Consider the following 26,195-nt stretch of genomic DNA (forward strand, 5'->3'; position numbering starts at 1 on the left):
AACTGGCTTAGTCATGCTGGCCACATGACCCAGAAGCTGTACGCCGGCTCCAATAAAGCGAGATGAGCACCGCAACCCCAAAGTCAGTCACAACTGGACCTAATGGTCAGGGGTCCCTCTACCTTTACCTTTTTACCCCTGACCGTTAGGTCCAGTAGCAGACGACTCTGGGGTTGCGCGCTCATCTCGCTCTATAGGCCGAGGGAGCTGGCGTTTGTCTGCAGACAGCTTTCCAGGTCATGTGGCCAGCAAGACTAAGCCACTTCTGGCGAACCAGAGCAGCGCATGGAAACGCCGTTTACCTTCCCGCCGGAGCGGTACCTATTTATCTACTTGCACTTTGATGTGCTTTCGAACTGCTAGGTTGGCAGGAGCTGGGACCGAGCAACGGGAGCTCACCCTGTTGTGGGGATTCGAACCGCCGACCTTCTGATCGGCAAGCCCAGAAGCTCTGTGGTTTAGACCACAGCGCCACCCCGAGTAGGGTTATTGTGGATTTTCCCTTGGTTTTACTGCTTTATCTTTTCATAAGCCACTTTTTATGTTTGCTTTTAAACTACCAAGCGGTGTATAAATTTCATAAACTAAAACAATATAAATATTTTTTGTGCTGTTGCCGCAAGAGCAACTTCCGCTGTACTCTTTTTGGTGCCTGATGAAAACCATCCCTGTTTTAGACAAGGCTACCCAGATGCTTAGAAAGCTGAAGGAATTCCATTCCACTTTACTATTTTCAACTTTCATTATGCCTTAAAAGTTGGGTTGAGGATTTTCCCTCGGTTTTACTGCTTTTCCTTTTCGCAAGCCGCTTTGGGTGTTGCTGTTTTTAACTATCTTGCCATGTATAGAAAAGCAGAATAAACCAGTAGTTCCTGCAGGGCGTGGCAGGAGAGGATGCCAAACGTGGTGGGAAGAAGATTCAAGGACAATCCCAGAAACATGTGAACGTGCAGAGCTGCGGTGCCATTTCTCTTGCAGAATATTTTCAAAAAGAGGATTGAGGACAATCCTAGTCAGCAAGAAAAAAACATCCGGTGCGGCGCGGAAAAATTTGCATTCTGCAATCGTGACCCAGAGTTGGGGGGTCGGGAGTTTGAGAACCACTGAAATAAACTAGATAAATTCCGTGGCGGGGCTGCAAAGGCAACCGCGAGCCACTTCTTCTTCTTCTTCTTCCAGGGCGCCAAAATTAATAAAATAAAGAAGCCGAGGAGGAGAGACGCTCGAGATGCCGCCGGGAGTCGGGGGCGGCTGAGGGGAGTCTCCTCGGGTTACCTCAGGCGGAGGCGGAGCGAGGGGCGACGAGGGACCGCCGCGGGCCAAGGAGGCGAGGCGAGGAGCCCCGTGGGCCCGCCCGGCCTTTGTCTGCCTCGGAGCCTGCGGCGCCGGCGTCGGGGCGGAGCCGAGGAGGAGAGGTAGGGAGGCGCGGGCGAGGAGAGGGCGCCGGGTGCCCGGCTCTCGAGGAGTCCGGCGAAGGGGACGGGCCGCCCGGGGTGGGGCCGACAGAGAGAGGGCTATTTCCCCGTTGCCCGGAGGAGGCCCTTCCAGCCCCGCGAAGCATTTCCAAGCACACGGGGGCTGCTTCCCCTGCCCGAAAAACCCCGGGGGTGTGTGTGTGTGGCAGACTTTCCCCCACCCCGGGGGGGGTTTTCACTTGGAGGCCTCCTCCTTCTAGCCCCCCAGGGTGCCCAGGAGAGGGGAAGGGGTGCTGGGGGTGGCTCAGCTTTTTTTATTGTATTGTATTGATCTTTATTACGGCCATTGGACCATCACACGACAGTTTCCCATACCAACATAATGTACTTAAACCTCCAAATTTAAAACCGCCAAAAACTTACAAACAACAGACAAGAACCAGAGCAAAACAAAAACAAAGGGCCAACATCATACATTGCAATGGCTCAGCTTTTGCTGCTCATTTACTCCTCTGCACCCATTTTCCATCAAGCTCCGCCCTGGTTCCCTGTTGCAGACCCTCCAGCATTTCTCCAATGAAAATGTTGTTTAGTTGTGTCCGACTCTTTGTGACCCCCTGGACCTGAGCACGCCAGGCACTCCTGTCTTCCACTGCCTCCCGCAGTTTGGTCAAACTCATGCTGGTAGCTTTGAGAACACTGTCCCACCATCTTGTCCTCTGTCACCCCCTTCTCCTTGTGCCCTCCATCTTTCCCAACATCAGGGTCTTTTCCAGGGAGTCTTCTCTTCTCATGAGGTGGCCAAAGTCTTGGAGCCTCAGCTTCAGGATCTGTCCTTCCAGTGAGCACTCAGGGCTGATTTCCTTCAGAATGGATACGTTTGATCTTCTTGCAGTCCATGGGACTCTCAAGAGTCTCCTCCAGCACCAGAATTCAAAAGCATCCATTCTTTGGTGATCAGCCTTCTTTATGGTCCAGCTTTCACTTCCATATATCACTACTGGGAAAACCAGAGCTTTAACTATATGGACCTTTGTCAGCAAGGTGATGTCTCTGCTTTTTAAGATGCTGTCAACAATGGGACGCAGGTGGCACTGTTGGTTAAACCACAGAGCCTAAGACTTGCTGATCAGAAGGTTGGCGGTTCGAATCCCCGCGACGGGGTGAGCTCCCGTTGCTCGGTCCCAGCTCCTGCCAACCTAGCAGTTCAAAAGCACGCCAAAGTGCAAGTAGATAAATAGGTACCGCTCCGGCGGGAAGGTAAACGGCGTTTCCGTGCACTGCTCTGGTTCACCAGAAGTGGCTTAGTCATGCTGGCCACATGACCCGGAAGCTGTACCTTGGCTAGTAAAGCGAGATGAGTGCCACAACCCCAAAGTCAGCCATGACTGAACCACGACTGCACTTTGGTTTCTGTCACAGTGTGCTACACCACACTTGAGGCTATTGTTTTGTAGGCCCTTCCTCTACAGCAGAGCTTTCCAAACTGTGTGTTGCAACACATTAGTGTGTTGGCTGCAGTGTGTAGGTGTGTTGCACGAATGCTCCCCGCACTCCTCCCAGGTGTGGAAAGGGGTTAGTTTAACCTCCACTTTCCTAGTGAAACTGAATTACTGCGTCGCAAAATTATGCATGTCTAAAAAGTGTGTCACCAACATGAAAAGTGTGGAAAGCTCTGATCTACAAGGAAGAGGGATGATGATGATTTGCTTAATGCTGAAATTGCACAGTTGTGGCAGTGGGTTTGTATATACAGCAAAGAGTTTCCTGGTACCTTTAATAATAACACATATATTTATTTATGCATTTATTTATTTCATAAGATTTATATACTGCTTATTGTGAAAACCAACCAACCAACCAACTGCAAGGTGGTTTCCAAAGAGACTTTAATACTTTACTTTCCAACCATTGGAAATGACCACTGGGCGGGAGCACAAAGAGAAGAAACGAGTGAGGCATATGCACCAGCGAAACCAGACACCTTTATCTGCCCCACCTGCAATAAAACATGTCTCTCCTGTATCGGTCTCTACAGCCACAGTAGTTGCTGTAACTCTCCAGCGGTTTGACTGAAACAGATTAAAATTACCTCAGTTTTCTAAGGATCTGGGTAGGCTTCTAAACAAGAACGTTTATCATGGCATAAGTATGTGGACGAGTGTCCCTTTTATCAGATACATGAAATGCTATCCTTACTTGGCAGACAGAAGAAAAAATGTAAAAAGTGAGTTCTGAGGAAAAGGGAGGCGGGGACACCAGACTGTGACAATTACATTAAAACCTAAATGTAAAATAAGTACAGCAACCATTCAAAAATGTAAAATCCTGGCATTGGTAGATTGCAGCATAATCCATTCCTAGCCATGTCTGCTCAGAAATAAATTATTTTGAATTCAATGAGGCTTAGGCTGAAGTAAATGAGATTACAATTGCAGTCTTAATTAGCACCTATAATGGGATAAAAACCTGTTATCGTGATTCAGGCTGCACACACACACAGTACCCATATCTGTTGTAACAAAGTGCATTGTGTTTTGCGGGGCAGAAGGGAGGTGTGTTGAAGGGGCTGAAAATTTAATAATCAAATTTGCATTATTTCTACTAGCAGATTCAATTAGCAAAATGTCCAGGCAATTGAGTGCAGTTCTTGTTCTGTCCCTCTCTCACACTTTTAAAAGAAAGCAATTGTGGTACAAAAACTTGTACAATTCTGCACCTACCTACCTGGGAGTAAGTCCCATTGAATTCAGTGGAACTTACTTCTGAGTAGACATGAACAGGATCCTGCTGTGAACAGGGATTTTTTTAAAAAACGTGCTAGTATACCAGTGAATTCATTTATGATGAGAAATACACCGGATAATTATAAAGTTTCACTGTGGCCAGAGGAATACAGCTTTTTATTTGACAGAATGAATAAAATATGGAATTAGTGAATTGATGTGCACAGTATTTATTACATAAGAAATCCACAGTTTTCTTCATATTTGGACAAATGCAAGTTTCCTCCAAAGAGCTCAAGGCAGCATGCATTGTTCTTCATTCATTTTATCTTCACCAGAACCCTGTGAGTTAGATCAGACTGGAGAAAGGAATAATAGGCCCACGGCAATTGCTATTGCATGGGGAAACGGTGATGCTAACCTAGGTCTCCCAGTTAAAGTAATGGATTACTTTGTGTATGAACTTCAGCAGGTGGATCCATACAATCTTTTCTCACTGCATTTTTCGCTCCATAAGACACACTTTTTTCCTCCTAAAAGGTATGGGGAAATGTGAGTGCGTCTTATGGAGGGAATGGCGCTGCGCAGAGGGAGAGCTGTGCAACGCCCGTTCCCCCTCCCGCTTTGATGAAGGGGCGCTGCGCAGTTCTCCCTCTCTGCGCAGCGCCTCTCCTCCGAAAGTAATGGAGAGCGAAGGTAATGGAGCGGAAAATACGGTAATTTTTGCAGCCACCTTGTGGAGAATATCTGTATTAACATACCCTTTGTTCAATGGATTGAGTTTACACGGGTTTAGCAGGAAATGGGATCTAAGAAGTAGGGAATCGTTGACACTGTTGGGCAAATGTAGCCATAATCTTTGACTGTTGGTGATCTGTCTTCATGTTCTGCTACCCACACGGTGCTGCTTCAAACCAAGAGATACATAGATCTGAGTCAGAACATTGAGCCATAGGGCGGCGTAGTGTTTTCTACTCTGATGGTGTAGAACTGCCGAGAGGGCTGGGTCTACAATTGTCTTCCCACAATAGAAAAAGATGTGCATCTGTCTGTCTTGGGAGACAACTGGATACAAACTCCACCTAAGTCCCAATATCCTTCAAGCTGCCAGGAATGCCCTTGGCAATAGAGGCTCTCAATTCCCTCCATTTAAATGCAAAACTCCTCAGGGCCAGACTTCATAATAATAATAATATTATTATTAATATTATATAATAATTTTATTTTTTGTATTTGTTCTCAAGACATGACCTGGACGGGAGTGGGATTTGAGTGAAGGGCAAAGAGCACAACATTTTCAAGCCAAACCCCAGACAGTTTACCCTGGTTAGCCGCCTTGCCACAACTGCTTTCTCCTACTGGAAACTAGGAGGAAGTGCTTTTTGGTGGGCTCTTTCCTAATCAGACCACTCTCTCAAAGGCACTTCCTCTCAGTTCCAGGCATGCTGAGAGAAGGAGAAAACGCAACTGTGGGTAGCATAGATAGGGGGTGGGGAAAAGGGAGGTGCTTCCTTCTTTCCTCTCTTATGTCCCTTCCACCCTGCTGTGGATTTTTGATGGACGCCACTAGTAAGTTACCGTTGTCATTGTTAATCTCTTGATGTGCAGGGCGGCCTGTTCAATGATCCTGGAATGCAGAAGATGCACGTCGGCAAGACATCCTGACTGAAAACCTACGTGGTTTGCAACAACAAAGTAAGTCAACCCATAGACTTGATTAAAATTAAATTACCTGCTTATCCTGCCGCTCTTCCAGGAGACACAAGTCAGTATATACCGGTGTCCCACAAACTTCACAAATTGAGGGGAGCTGGGTGAAGAGAAAAATACTTATTTCTTTGTTGCCTTTATGTCCCACCTCTAAGGAGCTCAAGGTAGCATGTGTGATTCTTTCCCCTCCTTATTTAATCCCCACAGCAACGGTCAGGGAACTGCCATTGGCTCAGGGGCGAGGGGGGGAAAGACAGATGGATTACAGAGAGCCCCCAAAGATCATGGGAAGCAGCACTTCCTCAGCGGAGGAAGGAAGCCACGCGTCTAGTGGAGAGGAGATGCGGGGCTCGGAGGAGGCGAGGCGGTGCCAGGACATCTTGCCTGAGCAAAGCAGGGAGGAGGGAGGTCCCCCGTTACCCAAGCCATCCTTGCACAGTAGGCTTTCACGCAGAGAGGGGAGGCGCAAACTGGGCGTCAAGAAACTACTCTGCTGGGGAAGGTTTAAGGACCGCCCACTCTCAGATTCTGCTAGTGAATGAGCAAGACATGGAATAGAGGCGCTCTGCATTGTAAAGGTTTTTAGCACCAATAATAAAGCTCTAGAACAGACCAGTGAGGCATCTTGCCTGATTGCTCTCGAGCAACCACCCGATAGCCCTAACAGCAACCCTGTGCGGTAGGTTAGCTGAGAGGCAGTGACCAGCCTAGGGTCACCCGGTAAGCTTCATGGCCAAGTGGGGATTTGAACAATGATCCGTCAGGTCCTAGTCTGACACTCTAACCACTACACCACACTGCACAGTTGCACAGTGAACCTGTCATCTCAGTGTGGATTTAAGCTTTTGTATCAGATCAGCAAATGCAGCCGTCAAAGGTATAGTGTGTCTTCCTTCCACATCATTAGCATTCAGTAGCTGAGGTTCGGCAATGATCAGCCCAGCTTGGAACCACATACTGAATGATGTATGACAATGAAACTGGGAGACTTGAGCACTCAGACCTTATCATGAGCAAGAGATGGTCGTGAGCTGAGAAGTGATACTGAATATTTTATTCAGTAGGGGAAACCAGCAGTCCAGTCCCGATACTTCTAATTGCCACAATTTCAATTTTTTTTAATCCAACGCAATAAATCGTGAGTGGTTAGAACGCCATGGTCTTCTCTTCCTTGACCTCCGTATCCTGCGTCTCTCCAGATTAAATATGAGCTTTTACAAAGGAGAGAAGTAAGGCATTGTGTCCCCCATAGAGCTGTCTTCAGACTGTTGCTTTTTAACGTGTTCATAAAATGAACTGGAATTAGGGCAGAGCAGTGATGAAACTATTTCCGTTACATAAAGCGAACAAACAATTCAGAAAGGTGACAAACAAAGATTGCAAATGGTTAGCAATGGACTTTGTTGTTGTTTAGTCGTTTAGTCGTGTCCAACTCTTCGTGACCCCCTGGACCAGAGCACGCCAAGCACTCCTGTCTTCCAGTGCCTCCTGCAGCTTGGTCAAACTCACGTTCGTAGCTTTAAGAGCACTGTCCAACCATCTCGTCCTCTGTTGTCCCCTTCTCCTTGTGCCCTCTATCTTTCTCAACATCAGGGTCTTTTCCAGGGAGTCTTCTCTTCTCATGAGGTGGCCAAAGTCTTGGAGCCTCAGCTTCAGGATCTGTCCTTCCAGTGAGCACTCAGGGCTGATTTCCTTAAGAATGGAGAGGTTTGATCTTCTTGCAGTCCATGGGACTCTCAAGAGTCTCCTCCAGCACCAGAATTCAAAAGCATCCATTCTTCGGCGATCAGCCTTCTTTATGGTCCAGCTCTCACTTCCATACATCACTACTGGGAAAACCAGAGCTTTAACTATACAGAGCAATGGACTTTAGGCCAAAGAAATAATCTCTCCAGCTGAGGGGAATGAGAGCAGGAGGAGCCCCAATTACAGGCCCAGTGGAAGCCCGTCTTTCTCAGATTACGACACACAGCAAAGTGCCCAAGATGCAAACACCCCCCGCAATTACAGTAGACCCTCAATTTGCACGTGATTTATTTACACGACTGCAACTTTGCACAGGTGGCACTGGCAGCTCACACTTACACAGACATCCTACACCCTTAGGGACCCTTTCCCCAGGGAGGCTTGCCAGTTTGTTGTTACTCCAAGTTCAGATACTTCTCTCAAATATGCAAAGGTTTGAAATAACACTGAATATCATTTTGCTGAAGAAAATATGTATTTTCAGGGAAAGTCTTTTCTTTAAAGGAAATGAATGTTCAGTTCAACATTGCATGGCAAATTTTGATACATGCTAAAGGGAACAACCTGGCTGATCATCAAACAGCCATGAACATTAATGCGTTTAGTTAGCTGGTTCCATTTCTGCCCCACCTTTTCCGAAGGATATCTATATTTTAGTAGCACATATGTGTTAAGTGGGGGGGATTCTGTTAGCTGCCTGGAACCATCTTGTTCTCAGCTCATTTCCTAAGTTTTTCTGAGTCATCCAGGAAAAGACTAAAACATTGCTGATTCATTTCCAGATGGCAAAAGTTGACGGTGTGATAAATGAGGACGCTGCCAGATTTGAAATTCTTTGGCACTGCTTGGTAAGATGTGTCCATTCCAACCTTGTACTCCTGTTATCATCAGATAAAGAATGTATGGTCTTGCCCTATGCATTACCCAAAGCGCTCTTGAAGTCTGGCACTTTGAAAAGGGCTTTGTGGTTTTCTAGGGTTCTAGGTGCCTAGGATGTGGCAAAATGAGCTCAATGTGGACAAGAATAGGCCAAAGTTTTGATCTCTGCATGTAAATAGCATTGATTATAAAACAACATTTGGGAGAATGTTGTTTTTAAAGGGTAGAAAAGGGGTAATACCAGAAAAATCCAGTCTGCCTAAAAGCATTATTGGTAATTATTGTAGAAGGTTAAACAAACCTTGTCTTTGCTTACAAGTTTAAGCTGCAAAGGATAAACAATATATCATCTTCTAGTGTCTAAATCCATTGCTACAAATGCTATATTGAATTCCACCCAAAGTATCTCCAGAAATGTCTATATGAGGGTAAAAGGCATACAATAATACAGTTGTACCTCGGGTTAAGAACTTAATTCGTTCCGGAGGTCCGTTCTTAACCTGAAACTGTTCTTAACCTGAAGCACCACTTTAGCTAATGGGGCCTCCTGCTGCCGCCGGAGCACGATTTCTGTTCTCACCCTGAAGCAAAGTTCTTAACCCGAGGTACAATTTCTGGGTTAGTGGAGTCTGTAACCTGAAGCGTCTGTAACCTGAAGCATCTGTAACCTGAAGCGTCTGTAACCCGAGGTACCACTGTATAATATATTTTCTGTGAACCGCCCTGAGACCTCCAGGTATAGGGCGGTATATAAATTCAATTAATAATAATAATAATAATAATAATAATAATAATAATAATAATAATTAGACTTAACATTACAAACCCGTTTCCATCTTGTGAAAACAATGTTGGAAAGCTGTGAGAAGGGTAAAAACAGAAGTAAGGAGGAGGCAAAGAAACTCATTGTAAACCTTCTTTGAGAGACTGCTGTTAATTTATAATTTTGAGGCATAAAATGTTCGCATGTCTTGTGTTATTTTCTTTTCGGTTACTGTCTGCATTAATTTTGTATCGAACGAATCCTTGATATTTACAGGGCCCATGACTTTAAAAATATATTCCTGTGGTAATGGCAGGACTGAAAAAGTGGATTTTGCAAGGCCTTATGGTTTCCAAGAGCCTAGAAGGACATGCACCCGTTATCTATTACACAATGATTCAAGGACCTTGCTACATTTGAACGTATTTCTTATAAACATCAATTTTATTTTGATATCTGTCAGGATATTTGGACGGTGTATATTGACTTATGGTTGTAGCCAAGGCAGCACTAAAGTAAGGATCCTGTCAGCACAAGGATATCTGCTTGTACAAAAGGGTTTTCCTCTCTTCTCCCAGGCACCCCCTGTTCTAGGGGGTCTCCCAACCTTCCAGAGCAAATCTGGGGGGGCATGGGGTGCACATGGGACAGGGGCCATTGCCCAAGCAGAAATATTTGCACTAAAGGGGTGTGCTAATTGAATACTACTCATCGCATATGTTCAAACTGAGATTTCTATATTGATGGTTACTGGATTACTAATGTGAGCTGATGTTTTCTTTTTCTCTTTTGCCTTGTTTCCCCCCATTTGTTTATTTTGTTGTTGTTAAATTTGCTATAAAAATATCCCATTAAATCTTTCAACATTAAAAAAGGTAGGCATTAATAGTATACTATCTATCATCTATCTATCTATCTATCTATCTATCTATCTATCTATCTATCTATCTATCATCTATATCTATCTATCTATCTATCTATCTATCTATCTATCTATCTATCTATCTATCATCTATCTATCTATCTATTTATTTATTTCCAATGCCATATTGCAGAGAAGCAGCTCCATAGAGCCATTACAGTGGTACCTCGGGTTACAGATGCTTCAGGTTACAGACTCTTCAGGTTACAGACTCCGCTAACCCAGAAGTAGTACCTCGGGTTAAGAACTTTGCTTCAGGATGAGAACAGAAATCGCACAGCAGCAGCACGGTGTCAGTGGGAGGCCCCATTAGCTAAAGTGGTGCTTCAGGTTAAGAACAGTTTCAGGTTAAGAACGGACTTCTGGAACGAATTAAGTTCTTAGCCTGAGGTACCACTGTACACTAAACCAGGGTTTGCATAAACCATTATTTCAAACCCAGATAATAATAATAATAATAATAATAATAATAATAATAATAATAAATTTTATTTATATCCCGCCCTCCCCAGCCGAAGCCGGGCTCAGGGCGGCTAACAACAAAGATAATGGTTTAGGTTTACAGGCACATGAAATAACCATGATTAGGAGCTGCAAGTCTTCTCTTGTTTCCATCTGCTCAACAGCTGTAGTTTAAAAGAGGGGGAAAAAATTGGGGTGAGGGTACAGGTGCCCTTATAGATTGAGCAATGCCTGTAATTAGTTTTTCAATTTGAACATGGCTGGACATATATGCCCATCACACAAAGTGAAACCCATGGTTTAGTGGAAATGCACAATATATTACTTAACCTTCTAGAAAGAAGACTGCTGCGACAGTTAAGCAAAGGTTTTGCTTCATATGAGGCTGATTGTGGTTCAAATCTCTCTTCCTCATCACAATCTGTAACTGAGCCAAAGTAAAAGGGAGCTGCTCTTAAGAAGCCAGTGCATTTATGTGGTCACAGTAAGCCTTAAAAAGGTAAAGGGACCCCTGACCATTAGGTCTAGTCGTGGCCGACTCTGGGGTTGCAGCGCTCATCTCGCTTTATTGGCTGAGGGAGCTGGCGTACAGCTTCCGGGTCATGTGGCCAGCATGACTAAGCCGCTTCTGGCGAACCAGAGCAGCGCACAGAAATGCCGTTTACCTTCTCGCTGGAGTGGTACCTATTTATCTACTTGCACTTTGATGTGCTTTCGAACTGCTAGGTTGGCAGGAGCAGGGACCGAACAACGAGAGCTCACCCTGTCGCGGGGATTCGAACCGCCAACCTTCTGATCGGCAAGTCCTAGGCTCTGTGGTTTAACCCACAGCGCCACCCGCGCACAGTAAGCCATACTCCGGCTTATTGGGATGTGCGAACCGGGCCACAACTAGCACCAGCTGTTGCTTGTGTCATTCTGGTTTGCTCATGGATTGCAAACCTTGACGTGTCCATTCAGACATCACAGCAAACAATGGCTTTGGTGTGATGCCTGAATATAGTTATAGCAGAACCAGTTATATCATGTATTGTTTGGCCTAGCTGTGTATACAAATCCTCATGCATTTCCATACTCCTCAAGTAGAACATTGATAGGGGTGGGGAGTGGCAGGAAAAGTATTTCTGAGGAGATTCCTGCCATCTACTCCCAAGCTTCTGCTGCTACGAAATGTAAAGATGCATAATAACATTTTTCATTTCCCCCCTTGTCCTGAATTTTGTTTTAAACAGACTTTGAGGCAAAGTGGAGGAGATTCGAAAGCGGCGTGCTCGGGGTCTTGAGTCATTTTCCAGTTTTTGCATGAAGGCACTAGGTGAAAGTTTAATTGTTTTCATGTGTAAATTGGATAAACGGATTATTTTCTCTCTCTTATACAAGGTGAACCACTCTTCATCTGAGGAAGTGTGTGTAGGGATGGTGCTATATAAATACTGCTAACAATAATTTCAGAGAGGTGCATGTTGGGAATGGGTTTGCAGTGAGCTCAGATGGCCATGTTGAAGGTGGGTTCTGACCTGGGAGATGGATAAAGTCCCAGTAAAGTTTCTGTTACTGTGCTAGTGAAGGGGTTGTGTGGTTTGTTATGTTGATTAATGTATTGCACTTGGAAGAGATTTTACAGACATTTGCAGTATCGTCTGCCTATCTTTCTATATGTCTTGCCGTGAACAGGATTCCTCAGCGTGACATCTGTGGATGGAACCAGTAGAAGAACTGTGTGCATCTGTGCTCTCCAGTTCTACAGAAAGAGAATTTATAGGTGAGATAGAACAGTCCAAAAAAAGATATTTCTATCAAATATCTCATCCTGGTCTCACTTTATGCACGGTGTGGCTGGAAACACACTTTCTAGCTGGTCTTCACTAATCTTCATCACTAATGGCAGTACAGTGGATGCTCGCGTTGCGAACGTGATCCGTGCGGGAAGCATGTTCACAACCCGCAGCGTCCGCAACCCGCAGTGCCGCATCTGCGCACGCGCGGGTTGCGATTCGGTGCTTCTGTGCATGCGCAAAGCGTGATTTAGCGCTTCTGCGCAAGCGCCGAAACCCGGAAGTAACCCATTCCGGTACTTCCGGGTTCGGCATGGTGCGCAACCCGAAATCGCGCAACCTGAAGCGTCTGTAACCCGAGTTATGACTGTATAGATATCCTCACTTTCTCCTCCCTCCTCTCTTCTGCATCTTTGTCTCAGGTGGCCGATTGTGTAGTTGTGCTTTCCTTATGAGGCAACACTGGGGTGGGCGAGCGGCAGCACTGAGCAGCATGTGCTTCTTGCCAGGCCCTGAGAAAGATTGGGCAGGGAGGGGACTGGGCAACTCCAGTTTCAAATCCATGTTTCTTTGGTGGGGAAGGATTAGCCCCCCCCCTTCCCACTTCTCACCTTCATGGGGTGATTGCCAGCATGAATTGCCTCTTTCCTTGGCTGTTAACTTGCCTGTGCCTGCCTCACACCCATCTCCCCAACGTCATGCCATGAAGTGTCTTCTAGTTATTCCGCCCTGGTCTGTAGGATTCTTAAAGCCCTCAGGGGCCATGCCATACCTGCTTTTCAGGCTATTATTAATATTATTGGTCTAAATCCTCCTATCTGATGCTTCTGCTTTCTAGGAAACTATGAGATCCCAAGTGAGTACGAGGAAGAAATCCCTCCTGGAGATGATGCAGAGAAGGTGCAGCAAGATGAGCTTCTACTGAGACAAAATGAAGAAAATGCTCCCCAAAGTCATGGAGGAGCCATTGAAGATGAGCAGATGCAAGACAATTGTCCTGATCAGCAGCATAATGAATCTGCTGATCGAGGTGGTAGCCTGGGACTCCTCCAAGACATCGTGTCTCCACCTGGGATTCCCTTGGGAGTAGAACCTTTTCGTTACACCGAAGGTGGGGAGAGCGTCCAATATAATTCAAGCCTTAATGTCCAACCTGAGATCTCTCCAGTGGGAGAGAAGCCTCATAAGTGCACTGAATGTAGCAAGAGCTTCAGCTGGCGCTCTGACCTTATTAAACACCAGAGAATTCACACGGGGGAGAAGCCCTACATATGCAGTGAATGTGGGGAAAACTTCACGGTGAGCTCTCACCTTTTCACACATAGGAGAATCCACACCGGAGAGAAGCCTTTCCTTTGTCCCGAGTGTGGGAAATGCTTCAGTCGGAACTCGCACCTTGTGAACCACCAAAGAACCCACACGGGAGAGAAACCCTTTGAATGCAGCGAGTGCGGGAAAAGCTTCAGCGATTTCTCGACCCTGACTCAGCACCAGAGAACGCATACAGGCGAAAAGCCCTATATATGTGTCGAATGTGGAAAAGGCTTTATACAAAGTTCACATCTCGCAAGGCACCGGAGAACCCACATGGGAGAGAAACCCTACAAGTGTGCCGAGTGCGGCAAAGGCTTCCGATATAAGACACACCTTGTACAACACCACAGACTTCACATAGGATAGGAAAATGGGGGGGACGACGGACGACTGCCTTGCCTATAAAAGCTAATGAATGTTGTAAGTTTCATGGGGAAATGAAATAAAGAAGGAACCTTAAGAAACGTAGCATTTTTAACTGTAGTGAACAGAGTCCAGAGCTGTACTTTAAGTAGGAAACATGTTTGCTGTGTGTAAACCACTGCTTGCCAAGTCAGCGTTTAAACTATGGGTGGCATGTGTGTCTGGAAAGCCTGGCCAAATTTATGTGGAAGGACTTGTGTGGCCCTGGGGCAACAGCCAGTAGGGTGGCGCTTTCCCAAGCAACAGGGAGGGAGGCTGGATGTTGCAAGTCAGGTAATCTGGGGAAGTGAGTGAGTATAGTTGATGGATTGATGAGCTGGGTTAGGGAAGCAGAGTTCAACAAAGAATGGGAACTTTGGACCTGTAGGGATAGTCACCAAGACCTCAGCTGATGTGCAGTAAGTGAGAGGAACACTTTGTCCTTGTTTAGCGAGCGGAAAGCATGCTGTGTTATGTAGTTGATTCCAAATGGTGACTTTGGAAACCCCTTCCTTTTTCATCTGCAGGTGGGAAAATTCCCCTTCGTCTTTCACGCAATATCTCCCCTGATTGCATTGATGTTTTCTTTAAAAAAATTATATGTATACGCATGCTGCTCTAGGGGCTCAGCTGAACCTGGTGGGGTGGGGAGAGGAAATGGAAGACCCTTTGAACATGTTAACAATGTTTACTTTTCTCTGAAATAAAACCTTGGGGGTTTTTTTAATATAAAAAAGAGTTACCTATTCTTCCATTTTTAACCTGTGCTTGGATTTCTGGTTGAAATTGCATTTGGGTATCTGGAAAGTGTTCAGATGCACTTAACGGACAGTGAAAATCTGGCACTCTGTACAGTCCCCAGGGTGAAGAGGCACCGTAGGGTAGAAGGATTTGTTAGCTGACATGACTTGGGGGCCAGAGTATAGAATCAGCAGAATCAGGTGGTAACTATTTTATGGACCGTACTAGAGAAAAATAGGAAACTGAGACGAGAACCAGGCCAAGCCCTTCTTTGCACCATATTCTTTAAGAACGTATTTTTCCTCACCCGCCCTCTTTTAGCAGCACACCTCATCACCCTTATCACAAAAACCATTGCCACTTGATCATGCTGATTCTATAAAATGACCCTCAAACTCAATTAAAAAAACCCCACACACAACACTTGTTCCACAGGTCATGTATGTCCTGTTGATTTTATATATGCATTGCTATTATTAACATTTCTCTTGCAGGTAACCTGTTTGTGACAAATCACTGCTGTCCTTGCAGTTTTGAATGGTGACAGGAGCAGATGGCGGCCCATGAGAGCTGGTGAAGAACTCTGCGGGGATCTGCTTGATCATTATGTCCACAGTGAACGAAAGGGTTCTTGTACTTCATTCAGGCATTACAGAAAGTGGGTTCCACACTTTGGCTGCTCTGTTGCCTCCCGGCTGACCCCCACCCTCCTTACTTCCTGCCTCTTCTTCATCCTGCCACAGAGGTCAACCTTAGAGGGTTTTGTTTTTCAGGTAGGCCCTTCTCAGTGGAGCTACTTTGGCAATCCACTGGCTTGTAAGCTCCTTGGCTTCTTCCCATTTGTAGCGAGGTGCATAGCCAAAATCCCGTCGAGCTTTTCTGGAAGAAAAGCTAAACGGGGTATTGACCAAGGTCACAAGGTGAGTATTGATGCGGGGAATGTATCTGGCAAAAGGCCGGAGTAAGAAACTCACAATCTCCAGCAGCAGACTATAGTAATAGAACATTGTCAAGGGCATTGGTAGTTTGGGTTCAATACCAAACCCCAGCTCCTTGCTCAGCTCGTAATTTAAGTCCGAATAGCTCATGTGGGGAGTGTCATCTGTGATGTAATAGAATTTTCCTCGGATCCGCTTGACCTTTTCTGGATCCCTCATGGCTTTCGCCACTTGAATGTGAGCCGAAGCAATGTTCCCTACATAGATGGGATTTACGAGAGCCTCCTTCCTAGATAGCCTTATAAAGACATTATTGTTTTGGATGCTCTCATCGAGGTGGCCCAGAAGGAAAGGACTTCCTTCTCCAAAGATGTACGGGGACCTCAAAGCGCACGTCACAAGACTGCTGCCATCTTTCAGCGGCTGGCCATCCAGCTGCTGCACCAATTTCTCCGCTGCTCTCTTTGATTCAGCGTAAGGAAATTTTCTGGTATCGTGGTACACTGTGTCTTCATCGCCATCAACAATGGGGTCCCCTCTTCTGTTTGGACCCATCACTTCAATGCTGCTGGTGAAGACAAAATACTGGACGTTGTTGTGGAAGCAGGCCTCCAGGAGCAACTGTGTACCTTTGCCAAAAAGAAACACGTTAGCAAGGCTGGCTCAAGTTTTGCTACCAGAGGTGGAACAATGAAAAGAACATTTCCCCGCTCTCTCTCACACATGTGCCTTCTGCCATTTTTAGCGATGACCCAAACCCACCAGCTCACATTGCATTGTGCCAGGCCTGTCTTTGTAAAGAACTACCTGCATGAAGCAAGGTGGCAGGTGTTCCCTGTGAGAGGGGCACCTGCTAGGAAGCTGAAAGCCTCTGTAGCTCCTCCCCAGCTTATCCGTTAAAGTGGGTCTACTTACTACACAGCATTTCTGGAAATTTTGACCTGAGGCTTAATTTGAGCCCCTTTTCAGTTCAGTGTTGTCCTACCACTCATTCTGCATAACGTACATCAGTGTGCATAAAAATCCCTCAACGTGTACTAAAACACACCAGGGAACGGCCTGTACTAAACCATTCTCCCTGATGCACTGGTCTTCTACATGCAGGGAGGTTTCTTTTTAAAGAAAAGTGGTTATTCAAACATGCAGTCCAGTCCAGAATCCACTGACTTCAGACTAGTCCCTCATTTTGTAACAGGAGCCTCTTACATAGACGGTGGGCTTATGGGAGCATTTCATATCATCGTTTAAATGCAGAACATTGTGCACTAAGCATCTGCAGCTGAAACTGCAGTGTAAAGTGGAACAATCTATTCTATCTCAGGACTCTGCCTCTGCATCGCTACCTCATTCTGCTCTGTGCCACTCTAGCTTCCCAAGAACAGCTCTGACAGGCTGGGGTGGGGCTGCGTATTCCTGACAGTGCCATGGAAAGGAGACAACAGAGGCTATATTGTGTTGAAGTACATCAGCAGGTGGCTGAAGGGGACCTAGGAAGCAGGAGGACTCATGGCAAAAGGTTGAAACTGAATATTTTGCCTGTGTGTATTGCTTGTGATACCAGGCCACCCTCTCCCAGAGGTTGTTGTTGCTGCAACAGAAACCACCTTCCCTGCTCTGAATTTCAGCTCCCTGGGGACAGGCTGTGGTTGGGTCAGCAGTGAAAGAAAGACAAGTTCAATAAGCAGCACATATGGTTCTTCATTGTGAACTATATGCTGATTTCCGCCAGCAATTTCTAGATCAACTCTGCTTCCCCAAATGGAAACCAGAGTTGGAGGTCATACATTTTCTATTGCTGGGGAATGATCAAGAGCTCACCAAGTTAGTGGCTAAATATCTCTATTTGGTTTTTTGTCATCGAAATACACTGCAGACATCTGATCTCCCTGGAGACCAAGAGATGTGACGATAGACCCCTCTGCCTCCTTTCTTTTAGCAAATGTTTTGTGCCACTGGGGAAGTGGTAATTCTGTATTGATTTGGTTTGGATGTTCGTATGTGATGCCAATAAAAGGTTTGGTGATGAATAAGCAGCACAAATCACCTTCTGAGGTCATTTCAATTGTCTTGCAAAGGTTCCTTTCCAAGTGTGTCCCACCCGGATTTCCCTCTGCACAACCCAGTCTTACCTTTCGTGTTGACATCCCAGAGTGTCTGTTTGTCTATATATCCCAAGACGTCGATGAGGCAAGCTGTGTGGATGACAAGAGACACACCTTGGGTAGCTGTGCGGAGGAACGCTGCATCCCGGATATCCCCTTGGAGGATTGTCAGGGGAGTTTTAGTCTTCAGTTCTGGAAATTATGACATCAGACAAAGGGGTGATCAGTTGTTTGCCTCCGTGGGTTCACTAAAGAGCAGGAGAATCCCTACTGTTTAATCTATATCAAGGAGCAGCCAAAACGACATGTTTCTCAGGACTTTGGCTGTGTATATACTTGCCAACAAAGGTCCGCATAGTAAAAGCTATGGTTTTCCCAGTAGTGATGTATGGAAGTGAGAGCTGGACCACAAAGAAGACTGATCGCCAAAGAACTGATGCTTTTGAATTCTGGTGCTGGAGGAGACTCTTGAGAGTCCCATGGACTGCAAGAAGATCAAACCTCTCCATTCTGAAGGAAATCAGCCCTGAGTGCTCACTGGAAGGACAGATCCTGAAGCTGAGGCTCCAATACTTTGGCCACCTCATGAGAAGAGAAGACTCCCTGGAAAAGACCCTGATGTTGGGAAAGATTGAGGGCACAAGGAGAAGGGGACGACAGAGGACGAGATGGTTGGATGGTGTTCTCGAAGCTACCAGCATGAGTTTGACTAAGCTGCGGGAGGCAGTGGAGGACAGAAGTGCCTGGCGTGCTCTGGTCCATGGGGTCACGAAGTGCTGGACACGACTAAATGACTAAACAACAATACTCAGGGCCGGATTTAGGTTTGATGAGGCCCTAAGCTACTGAAGGTAATGGGGCCCTTTATATGAGCAAACCAGTGATCTTTTAGGGAGCAGGCGGGGCCCATTACTTACATCATAGGAGCCTACACAACACAACACACTGTTGCTGTATGTAGGTTTTATTTTATTTGTTTTTTATATTTTGGAAATGTACATCCAGGTTTTTTTCCCTTTAAATTTTTTGGGGGCCCCCAAGAGAGTGGGGCCCTAAGCTATAGCTTGTTTAGCTTATACGTAAATCCGGCACTGTATATACTATGCCTTGAAAGCACATTCTTTCCCTCAAAGAATTCTGGGTGCTGTAGTTTGTTAAAAGTTGCCGGGCATTGTCACTCTGCAAGAGCTAAACTACAGTGCCCAGAATTCCTTTTTTAAAAAAACTTTTATTTACACATTTCAATAATTTTACATTCATTTTAACATTTTTAAAACTCGACTTCCTTCCCCCTCTTTCTGTGGTTCCTAATTTTTTTTTATATTTTCTGCATATTCTGAATTAACCATTTAGTCATCTACTTTAAATGTATACTCTTATAAAACGGCAGATTATTACAACAATCCTGCCAATGTTCATATTGTTTAGTTTGTTTGTAAATATTCAACAAGCCATTTCCATTCATTTTTTAAAAGTTTGTTATCTTGATTTCTTATTTTTCCAGTAAGTTTTGCCATTTCTGCATATTCCATGAGTTTTTGTGTCCATTCTTCTTTTGTCAAGACTTCTTCTTTCCATTTTTGAGCAAATAAATATGATTGCCACTGTAGTCACATACATAAATAAATTTCTATAAAGTTTGGGTAGTTCTGTGCCCAGAATTCTTTTGAGGGAAAAAATGTGTTTTGAAGGTATAGTGTATATACAAACTGTATGTTTGAGCCAATAAGAAGTAAATGATTCTAGCCGACTTTCTAGCCAATTCTAGCCTTTTCTAAATCTGTGCTGGATTATGACACATCTCTCTTCAGTTCAATTGTATGTATTTTCAAAATGGTGTGTGTGTGTGTGTGTGTGTGTGTGTGTGTGTGTGTGTGTAATTGCCCATGGTCAGTAAGAGATGCCCTTGTGGCCAATGTGTCCAAAAAAAGGGGGGAGCAGAGTCCATGATGTCTCAGCACTCTACTGCACACTGAAGAAGGCAGAAGGATGCCTGCCTCTTTTTTGAATATTGGTCTTTTTCTTAAAAGCTCATTTTTCTTGCATGACTAACATGACCTTGATGTAATCCCAAGGAGTCTGTGCCCATGCAGCTTTTCAGCTGGAAGCCACAAGGGCATCGAAAGCTGCCCTCCACAGCTCAATATTGACCTGTTACAAGATTTTTATTAAAGTTTTTCACAATACAGATACAGTTGTACCTTGGAAGTTGAATGGAATCCTTTCCGGAAGTCTGTTCAACTTCCAACTTCCAAAATGTTCGGAAACCAAAGCGCAGCCAAATCCTTCAGCCAATTGGATGCCCCGCTGGACGTTCAGGTTCCAAAGAACATTCACAAACCGGAACACTCACTTCCGGGTTTGCAGTGTTCGGGAGCCAGAATGTCCGAGTACCAAGGCGTTCAGGATCCGAGGTACGACTGTACAATAAGATAAGGACTAGCAAAAATACAGGCAACTCCCCATTTGCATGGGGATTGTGTTCCAGTATTGTGCATGTCAGCGGTTATGCATACGCCCATTACACCCCCACCCTGTTCTGTCCCCTTTGGGGGCCAAAAGTGGTACACATATTGGCAGTCACGCATCAATCAGACTTGCATAAAATGTTTGCCGGAGTCCTCTCCTAAAGGCAATTCTCAGCCCCCACCTCCCACAGAAGGTAGTAGCTCCTCCCCAAGCTCTCATCCAATATCCTTCCTTTCTCCTCCCAGCCTTTCACCCTGGGAGACCAAGATTACCCTGTCTACCACTCGGAGCCCTCCATCAGCCATCTACCACCCCTTTGAGTACACAATCCCTGAATTTTGACAAACGTACGACTTCACAGAAAAGGAGGAAAGACACACAGAAATTGTCAACACCCTGAACCTCAAATTGTCTACAACGAAAAGGTCTCAAACTGACCGTAATTGACCTGTATGGAGGATCTGAAAGAGACACTGAATGTTGCTTTTGTTAATTATAGAAAACCTTTTAATATTTCCTGAACTGTACTGCTAGGCATGTTGCTGCTGCTATCCTGGATATTCAGGGGACAATGGGAAACTAGTCTGCCAGTGCTCTGAAGTCAGTCAATTAGTTTTTAAACTGAAGGTTTCTCTGTAGAGAAATATATGAACAGCAGCCACAGGAGGTCCTTCCTGCCTTTCCTAGGGCAATAACCAAAGGAACAGTTGTCCCTTATTTAAACCTAACTTCTGAGGTTTAAGTTTGTTGCCCTTACACCTAATGCCCCTGGTTTTTATTTTTCGCTCTGGATTGGTGCCCACACATGCCTGCCATCTCCTAGAGACCACCAGCCCTGCTCCCAGCACAGGCACACATGCTGGAAAAACTCACATAGCATCTGAACATTCATCTGAGCATGTAAAAAGGGAGACATCATTCAATTCCAGTTGTGGAAGCCTGTTTCATTTGTTCATCTGAATACCTGCAAGTTGTGGAGATACAGCCCACTCCCAATGAACATACATCTTATTTTAATGAATTGACTTTTGCACAACTTTTTTTACAGAGTTTTACTTTTACAGAGTTATGACTAAATACATTAAACTCTGTTTATGGAGATGGGAGACACAGAGGCATACCAAAAAACGAACGTGTTTGCATTAGGGGATGTTCTGAAGTAGAGGACCTTATGCATTATATATTGCACTGTCCCTTATATAATGATGCAAGAAAAAGATTTTTAGTACCTATAATGACAAGGTCCCCTGGCCAGAACCTCTGCAACATGATTTTATATCTCCTCGCAGACTAAGTACAGCCCGCTCAGGTGTTTGCCAGAGACCGTGTTTCTGACGAGGCTAAAGGCAGTCTGCAGGGAGCGCCCAGGTTTGCAAAGAGACAATTGCAACCTTATGCCAAAGTATTCCTGTTCCACAGTACAACTGCTGCCCCACTGCTACCCCATTCTACCATCACAGAGCAATATAAAACAGACAACGACCCTCACATTAAAAAAAAATCACACCGTCAAAATATTAACATGAAACAAATTTAAACCTCCCCAAACAGAAAACTAAACCAGTGAAGAAATATCAGGCCTTTTAAAGAGCCACAGTTTAATGACGGGGCCTGAGGCACCTTGCTTGGTGATGGGAATACACCCTGCTGCACAAAACACATTCCCTGCAGGTAGAAAAGTGGCCTGTCAGGGCGAAAGATCCCCGTACACTCCTTTCCTGAGCACGCTACCTTTCTATGTGCATCCTGCGAGCTCCCACCTGGGTTCTGAAATCTTTCAGCTCATGCAACACCTCAGTAAGTGAAGCCACTGTCCCGAAATGACCCCCCCATGAGAAAACCCTACAATTTGGATCCTCGCACGTCTTCTCTAAACTCCAGATCTTCCCCTCCCTTCAGAAAACAAGCACAGAGGAACTTACTTCCAAAACGCTGGAGCGTCTCAGGGCTGAGGGCTTTGTCCGTGGCGCGGACCTCGGCCAGTCCTTCCTCTTCCTCCAGCAACTGGCAGACGATCCTTTGACCAAGGAATCCACCAGCTCCGGTCACCAGACATTTCGTTCCTGCCAAAGACATGGTGGAGAAGCAGCAGCAGTTGACCTAGGGCAGCTCTTCCTTCTGAGAGACGAGGAGAAGGGAACAGCAGAGCTTAAAAAATAACAAACTCAAAAGGGATGACCAGATTCAGGTACCACTATGACTAGAAACTCTCAGAAGTTAACTGCTCAAAGAGACAGTAATGATTAATGATCCCTACAATCTCCTCACTTGTCTGAATTCCTCAGGACAGAGGTGGCAGCTCAAGGTTGCTGCCTTCTCATCTCAACCTCCTTTTATTCTCTCCCCCGCTTCTCTTTGCCTCCCTCAGATTGGGTAGCACACACATGACGTTCCCTCTTGCTGCCCCCAGCTCTCTTCCCTCTTCCTCCACCCACTTGAGGGGGGGGGAATCCTCGAATTTATTTATTTATTTTTAGAAAAAGCTCGCACAACTGGTATCACTTGTGTCTGGGGTTTTTCCCCCATGCATTTGTCCCGTTCAAGAATTACCTGGTGGCCTCTTGAATGGACGGCAGAAGAGTATAAGACTCACTAAACAGTAAGGGGAAATGTGTATGCGTCTTATGGAGCGAATGCACGCTGCACAGCTATCCCAGAAGCCAGAACAGCAAGAGGGATTGCTGCTTTCACTGCGCAGCGATCCCTCTTGCTGTTCTGGCTTCTGAGATTCGGAATATTTTTTTTCTTGTTTTCCTCCTCCAAAAACTAGGTGCGTCTTGTGGTCTGGTGCGTCTTATAGAACGAAAAATACGCTACTTCCAGTCTCGCAGAAGAGGGCCAGCACCCAATGAGAACAGATAACAACTCTGGCTTCATCAATGGGCTGAACAGAAAAATAGCACTGGGAAAAAGTTCGTGCCGCCTGCAGCAGAATGAGGCAGTAAAAGCTTTTCCATGGCAGCTTCCAGGATGTAATGCCTGAATATTTGCTCTTGTTTTTCAAGCAGACAAAAGAAAGCACTCGTTTAACTAGCATGTCCTGGAGAAAAGTTCATCCTAGCTTTCTCCCAGACATTTCCCCCCCCTCCAAGTGCATGGGATTTCCTTTAACCAAAAAAACCCAGAGTGTGTTTGCTACCCTCCACCTGACACACAGCTGCTGTTGTTTAAAATGGTACAATGGAGTAAACATTTTACCATTTCAGTTCAGCAGATAGTATAAACGGCCCTCTCATTTTAAAGACTACTCCTCAGTTGTTTTTTCGTCTGCTGCTTTGGCAAAATCAAAGCAATGCTAGCTTGTAGCTCCGTTTGTAACAAAAACTTTAAATAATACATTTAATTATTGACTTGCCCCACCCTCCGGCCCTAGGAGTCCTCATAAGGGAGCTGGTCCTGGAGGAAGAACTGTTAGGGGAGAGACTCCATCAGGCAAGGCTTCCTTCCACCTGCCTTGCCCCAATACAATACAAAATAGAATACAAAAACAAGGAAAACAGTCTAACTATGCAAAATTAAGTAACAATTATAGAATCATAGGATTTTTTTAGAGTTGGAAGGGACCTTAAGAATCATCTAGTCCACCCCCTGCAATGCAGGAATATGCAGCTGTCCCATAAGGCGATTGAACCTGCAACCTTGGCGTTATCCGCACCACACTCTGACCAACTGAGCTATGTTTATGTTATAATCAAAGTTGCAGACCTGTGTCCTCATTCATGGGAGCCAGCCCCATTAGGACTTACTTCTGAGGGGGTGGGCATGTGTAGGATTACATGGGTAATTTCAAAAATCCAATTTACGAACACCATATGTTTTTCTGCGAAACAAACCCCTCTCTAAATTTTGGCACCTTTGCAATATGCGCAATCTGGCAATACATTGGTTGTACAGTGTGGATGTGATCAGAAAAATAAAGTTCACTATTGGAAACAGAATTGTTAGATCCCAAAGTTAAGAATTTGTCAAGAATGTATAACTTGCTGTTGAAATGGAACACCCAGGATGAAACGGTGAAATCTGCTATGATTAAATGGGCACAAGATATTGGACACAACATTATGATGGCTGACTGGGAACAGTTATGGACCACAGGTATGAAGTTTACGGCATGTAATGCCTTAAAGGAGAATCTAATGAAAATGATCTACAGGTGGTACATAACACCAGTCAAGCTTGCAAAAATCTACCATTTGCCCGATAAAGCCATTTCCGACCTGGGAGGAGAGGGGGTTGCGGGCTAAGCCCTCCCACACACGCGGGGGCTGGCCTTTTGCCCCCCGCGTGAACAGGGAATCCCCGGGCGTGTCTTCGTCCCTGCCCACCAATCGGCGGGCCGGGGAGGCGGGGCCTAGCCTATTTAAGGCCAGGCACGCCCGGGGACCGCCCTCTTTCCCCTTTCCAGCTGAGCGGTTTGTATTTCCTTCCTTGAGGTCTTCGCCTTGGTCTCGGCTCGATTTTCTTTCCCTCCCGCTAGGTCTCTTCGTCTAGCCATGTGTCCAGTGTCTTCATTTCACATGGGGGAGGGGACTTGCCAAGCAATAGAAGCTGGAAATGTAATGAGACTGATGGTACATTCTTTCACCTTTGGTGGACATGCCCAAGGATTAAGACTTTCTGGGAGATGATTTATAATGAAATGAAAAAGGTATTTAAGTATACCTTCCTGAAGAAACCAGAGGCCTTTCTCCTGGGCATGGTCGGCCAATTGGTGCCAAAGAAGGATAGAACTTTCTTTATGTATGCTACAACAGCAGCAAGAATACTTATCGCAAAGCATTGGAAGACACAAGATCTACCCACCCGGGAAGAATGGCAGATGAAGTTGTTGGACTACATGGAACTGGCGGAAATGACTGGCAGAATCCGAGACCAGGGAGAAGAGTCGGTGGAAGAAGATTGGAAAAAATTTAAAGTTTATTTACAGAAATATTGCAAAATTAATGAATGTTAGAAGGATGCTGGAATGAAGTTATAGGGCTTTAGCAGAAATGTTATAAAGAATTAAGTAAAAATAGATTGTTAATGGGTCAAAGTGGAAAATTTAAGGTTAGATTGTGTTAAGATAAATTATAGAACAAAAATTGAGAAAGATGGAAAGGATTTGCTGAAATAGCTAATTGAATTAGAATACAAAAAAGGGAGGTGTGAGGAGGTCGATGAAACAAGTAAATGAAAGATAAAGACATGGAAATATTGGATGTGCTTTTAATTGTTTTTGTCTTTCTTTTTGTTTTGCTGTATTGTTTTTGGGTTTTTCCCCCCTCTATGTAATGATTGGTTTTGTTTAACTTTTCATTTTTTCTTTCTTTCTTCTTTTTTCTGTAATCTTTAAACCTTTAATAAATATTATTTTAAATAAACAGAAAAATAAAGTTCACTCTTATGGATATTTACGCCGGCTCCCTCAGCCAATAAAGCGAGATGAGTGCTGCAACCCCAGAGTCGGTCACGACTGGACCTAATGGTCAGGGGTCCCCTTTACCTTTACGTGCCATTTTAGTGGGTCACGGGTGGTGCTGTGGGTTAAACCACAGAGCCTAGGACTTGCTGATCAGAAGGTCGGTGGTTCGAATCCCCGCGACGGGGTGAGCTCCCATTGCTGGGTCCCTGCTCCTGCCAACCTAGCAGTTCGAAAGCACGTCAAAGTGCAAGTAGATAAATAGGAACCGCTCCGGCGGGAAGGTAAATGGCATTTCCGTGCGCTGCTCTGGTTCACCAGAAGCGGCTTAGTCATGCTGGCCACATGACCCGGAAGCTGTCCGCCGGATCCAATAAAGCGAGATGTGCGCCGCAACCCTAGAGTCGTCCGTGACTGGACCTAACGGTCA

The 26,195-nt window shown here is 45.3% G+C and overlaps 2 protein-coding genes across 2 annotated transcripts; one reads left to right on the forward strand and one right to left on the reverse strand.

Moving 5' to 3' along the window:
• Window positions 1-1,303: 1,303 nt before the first annotated feature.
• ZNF697 (zinc finger protein 697) lies at window positions 1,304-14,850 on the forward strand. Its single transcript, XM_083593955.1, has 6 exons — window positions 1,304-1,415; window positions 5,750-5,836; window positions 8,380-8,445; window positions 11,856-11,938; window positions 12,298-12,385; window positions 13,237-14,850. Exons 5-6 carry the CDS (start codon window positions 12,322-12,324, stop codon window positions 14,076-14,078), a joined length of 906 nt encoding a protein of 301 aa, XP_083450081.1. The 5' UTR covers window positions 1,304-1,415; window positions 5,750-5,836; window positions 8,380-8,445; window positions 11,856-11,938; window positions 12,298-12,321; the 3' UTR covers window positions 14,079-14,850.
• Window positions 14,851-15,285: 435 nt separating this feature from the next.
• HSD3B2 (hydroxy-delta-5-steroid dehydrogenase, 3 beta- and steroid delta-isomerase 2) lies at window positions 15,286-22,901 on the reverse strand. Its single transcript, XM_083593768.1, has 3 exons — window positions 22,287-22,901; window positions 17,923-18,087; window positions 15,286-16,422 (listed from the first exon to the last, which is right to left on the reverse strand). The coding sequence occupies exons 1-3, from the start codon at window positions 22,438-22,440 to the stop codon at window positions 15,608-15,610; spliced, it is 1,134 nt and encodes a 377-aa protein (XP_083449894.1). The 5' UTR covers window positions 22,441-22,901; the 3' UTR covers window positions 15,286-15,607.
• Between the last annotated feature and the right edge of the window lie 3,294 nt (window positions 22,902-26,195).

The sequence above is a fragment of the Podarcis filfolensis genome (assembly GCF_964270895.1).
Source record: "Podarcis filfolensis genome assembly, chromosome: 17".
NCBI classification, from domain to species: domain Eukaryota; kingdom Metazoa; phylum Chordata; class Lepidosauria; order Squamata; family Lacertidae; genus Podarcis; species Podarcis filfolensis.

Coding starts and splice junctions, on each gene's coding strand:
- ZNF697 (XM_083593955.1), top strand. CDS start 12,322: ATGGAACCAGTAGAAGAACTGTGTGCATCTGTGCTCTCCAGTTCTACA. Junction 12,386..13,236: donor TACAGAAAGAGAATTTATAG/GTGAGATAGAAC, acceptor TCTGCTTTCTAG/GAAACTATGAGATCCCAAGT.
- HSD3B2 (XM_083593768.1), bottom strand. CDS start 22,440: ATGTCTTTGGCAGGAACGAAATGTCTGGTGACCGGAGCTGGTGGATTC. Junction 18,088..22,286: donor GACGCTCCAGCGTTTTGGAA/GTAAGTTCCTCT, acceptor CATAATTTCCAG/AACTGAAGACTAAAACTCCC. Junction 16,423..17,922: donor CTGGGATGTCAACACGAAAG/GTAAGACTGGGT, acceptor TTTTTGGCAAAG/GTACACAGTTGCTCCTGGAG.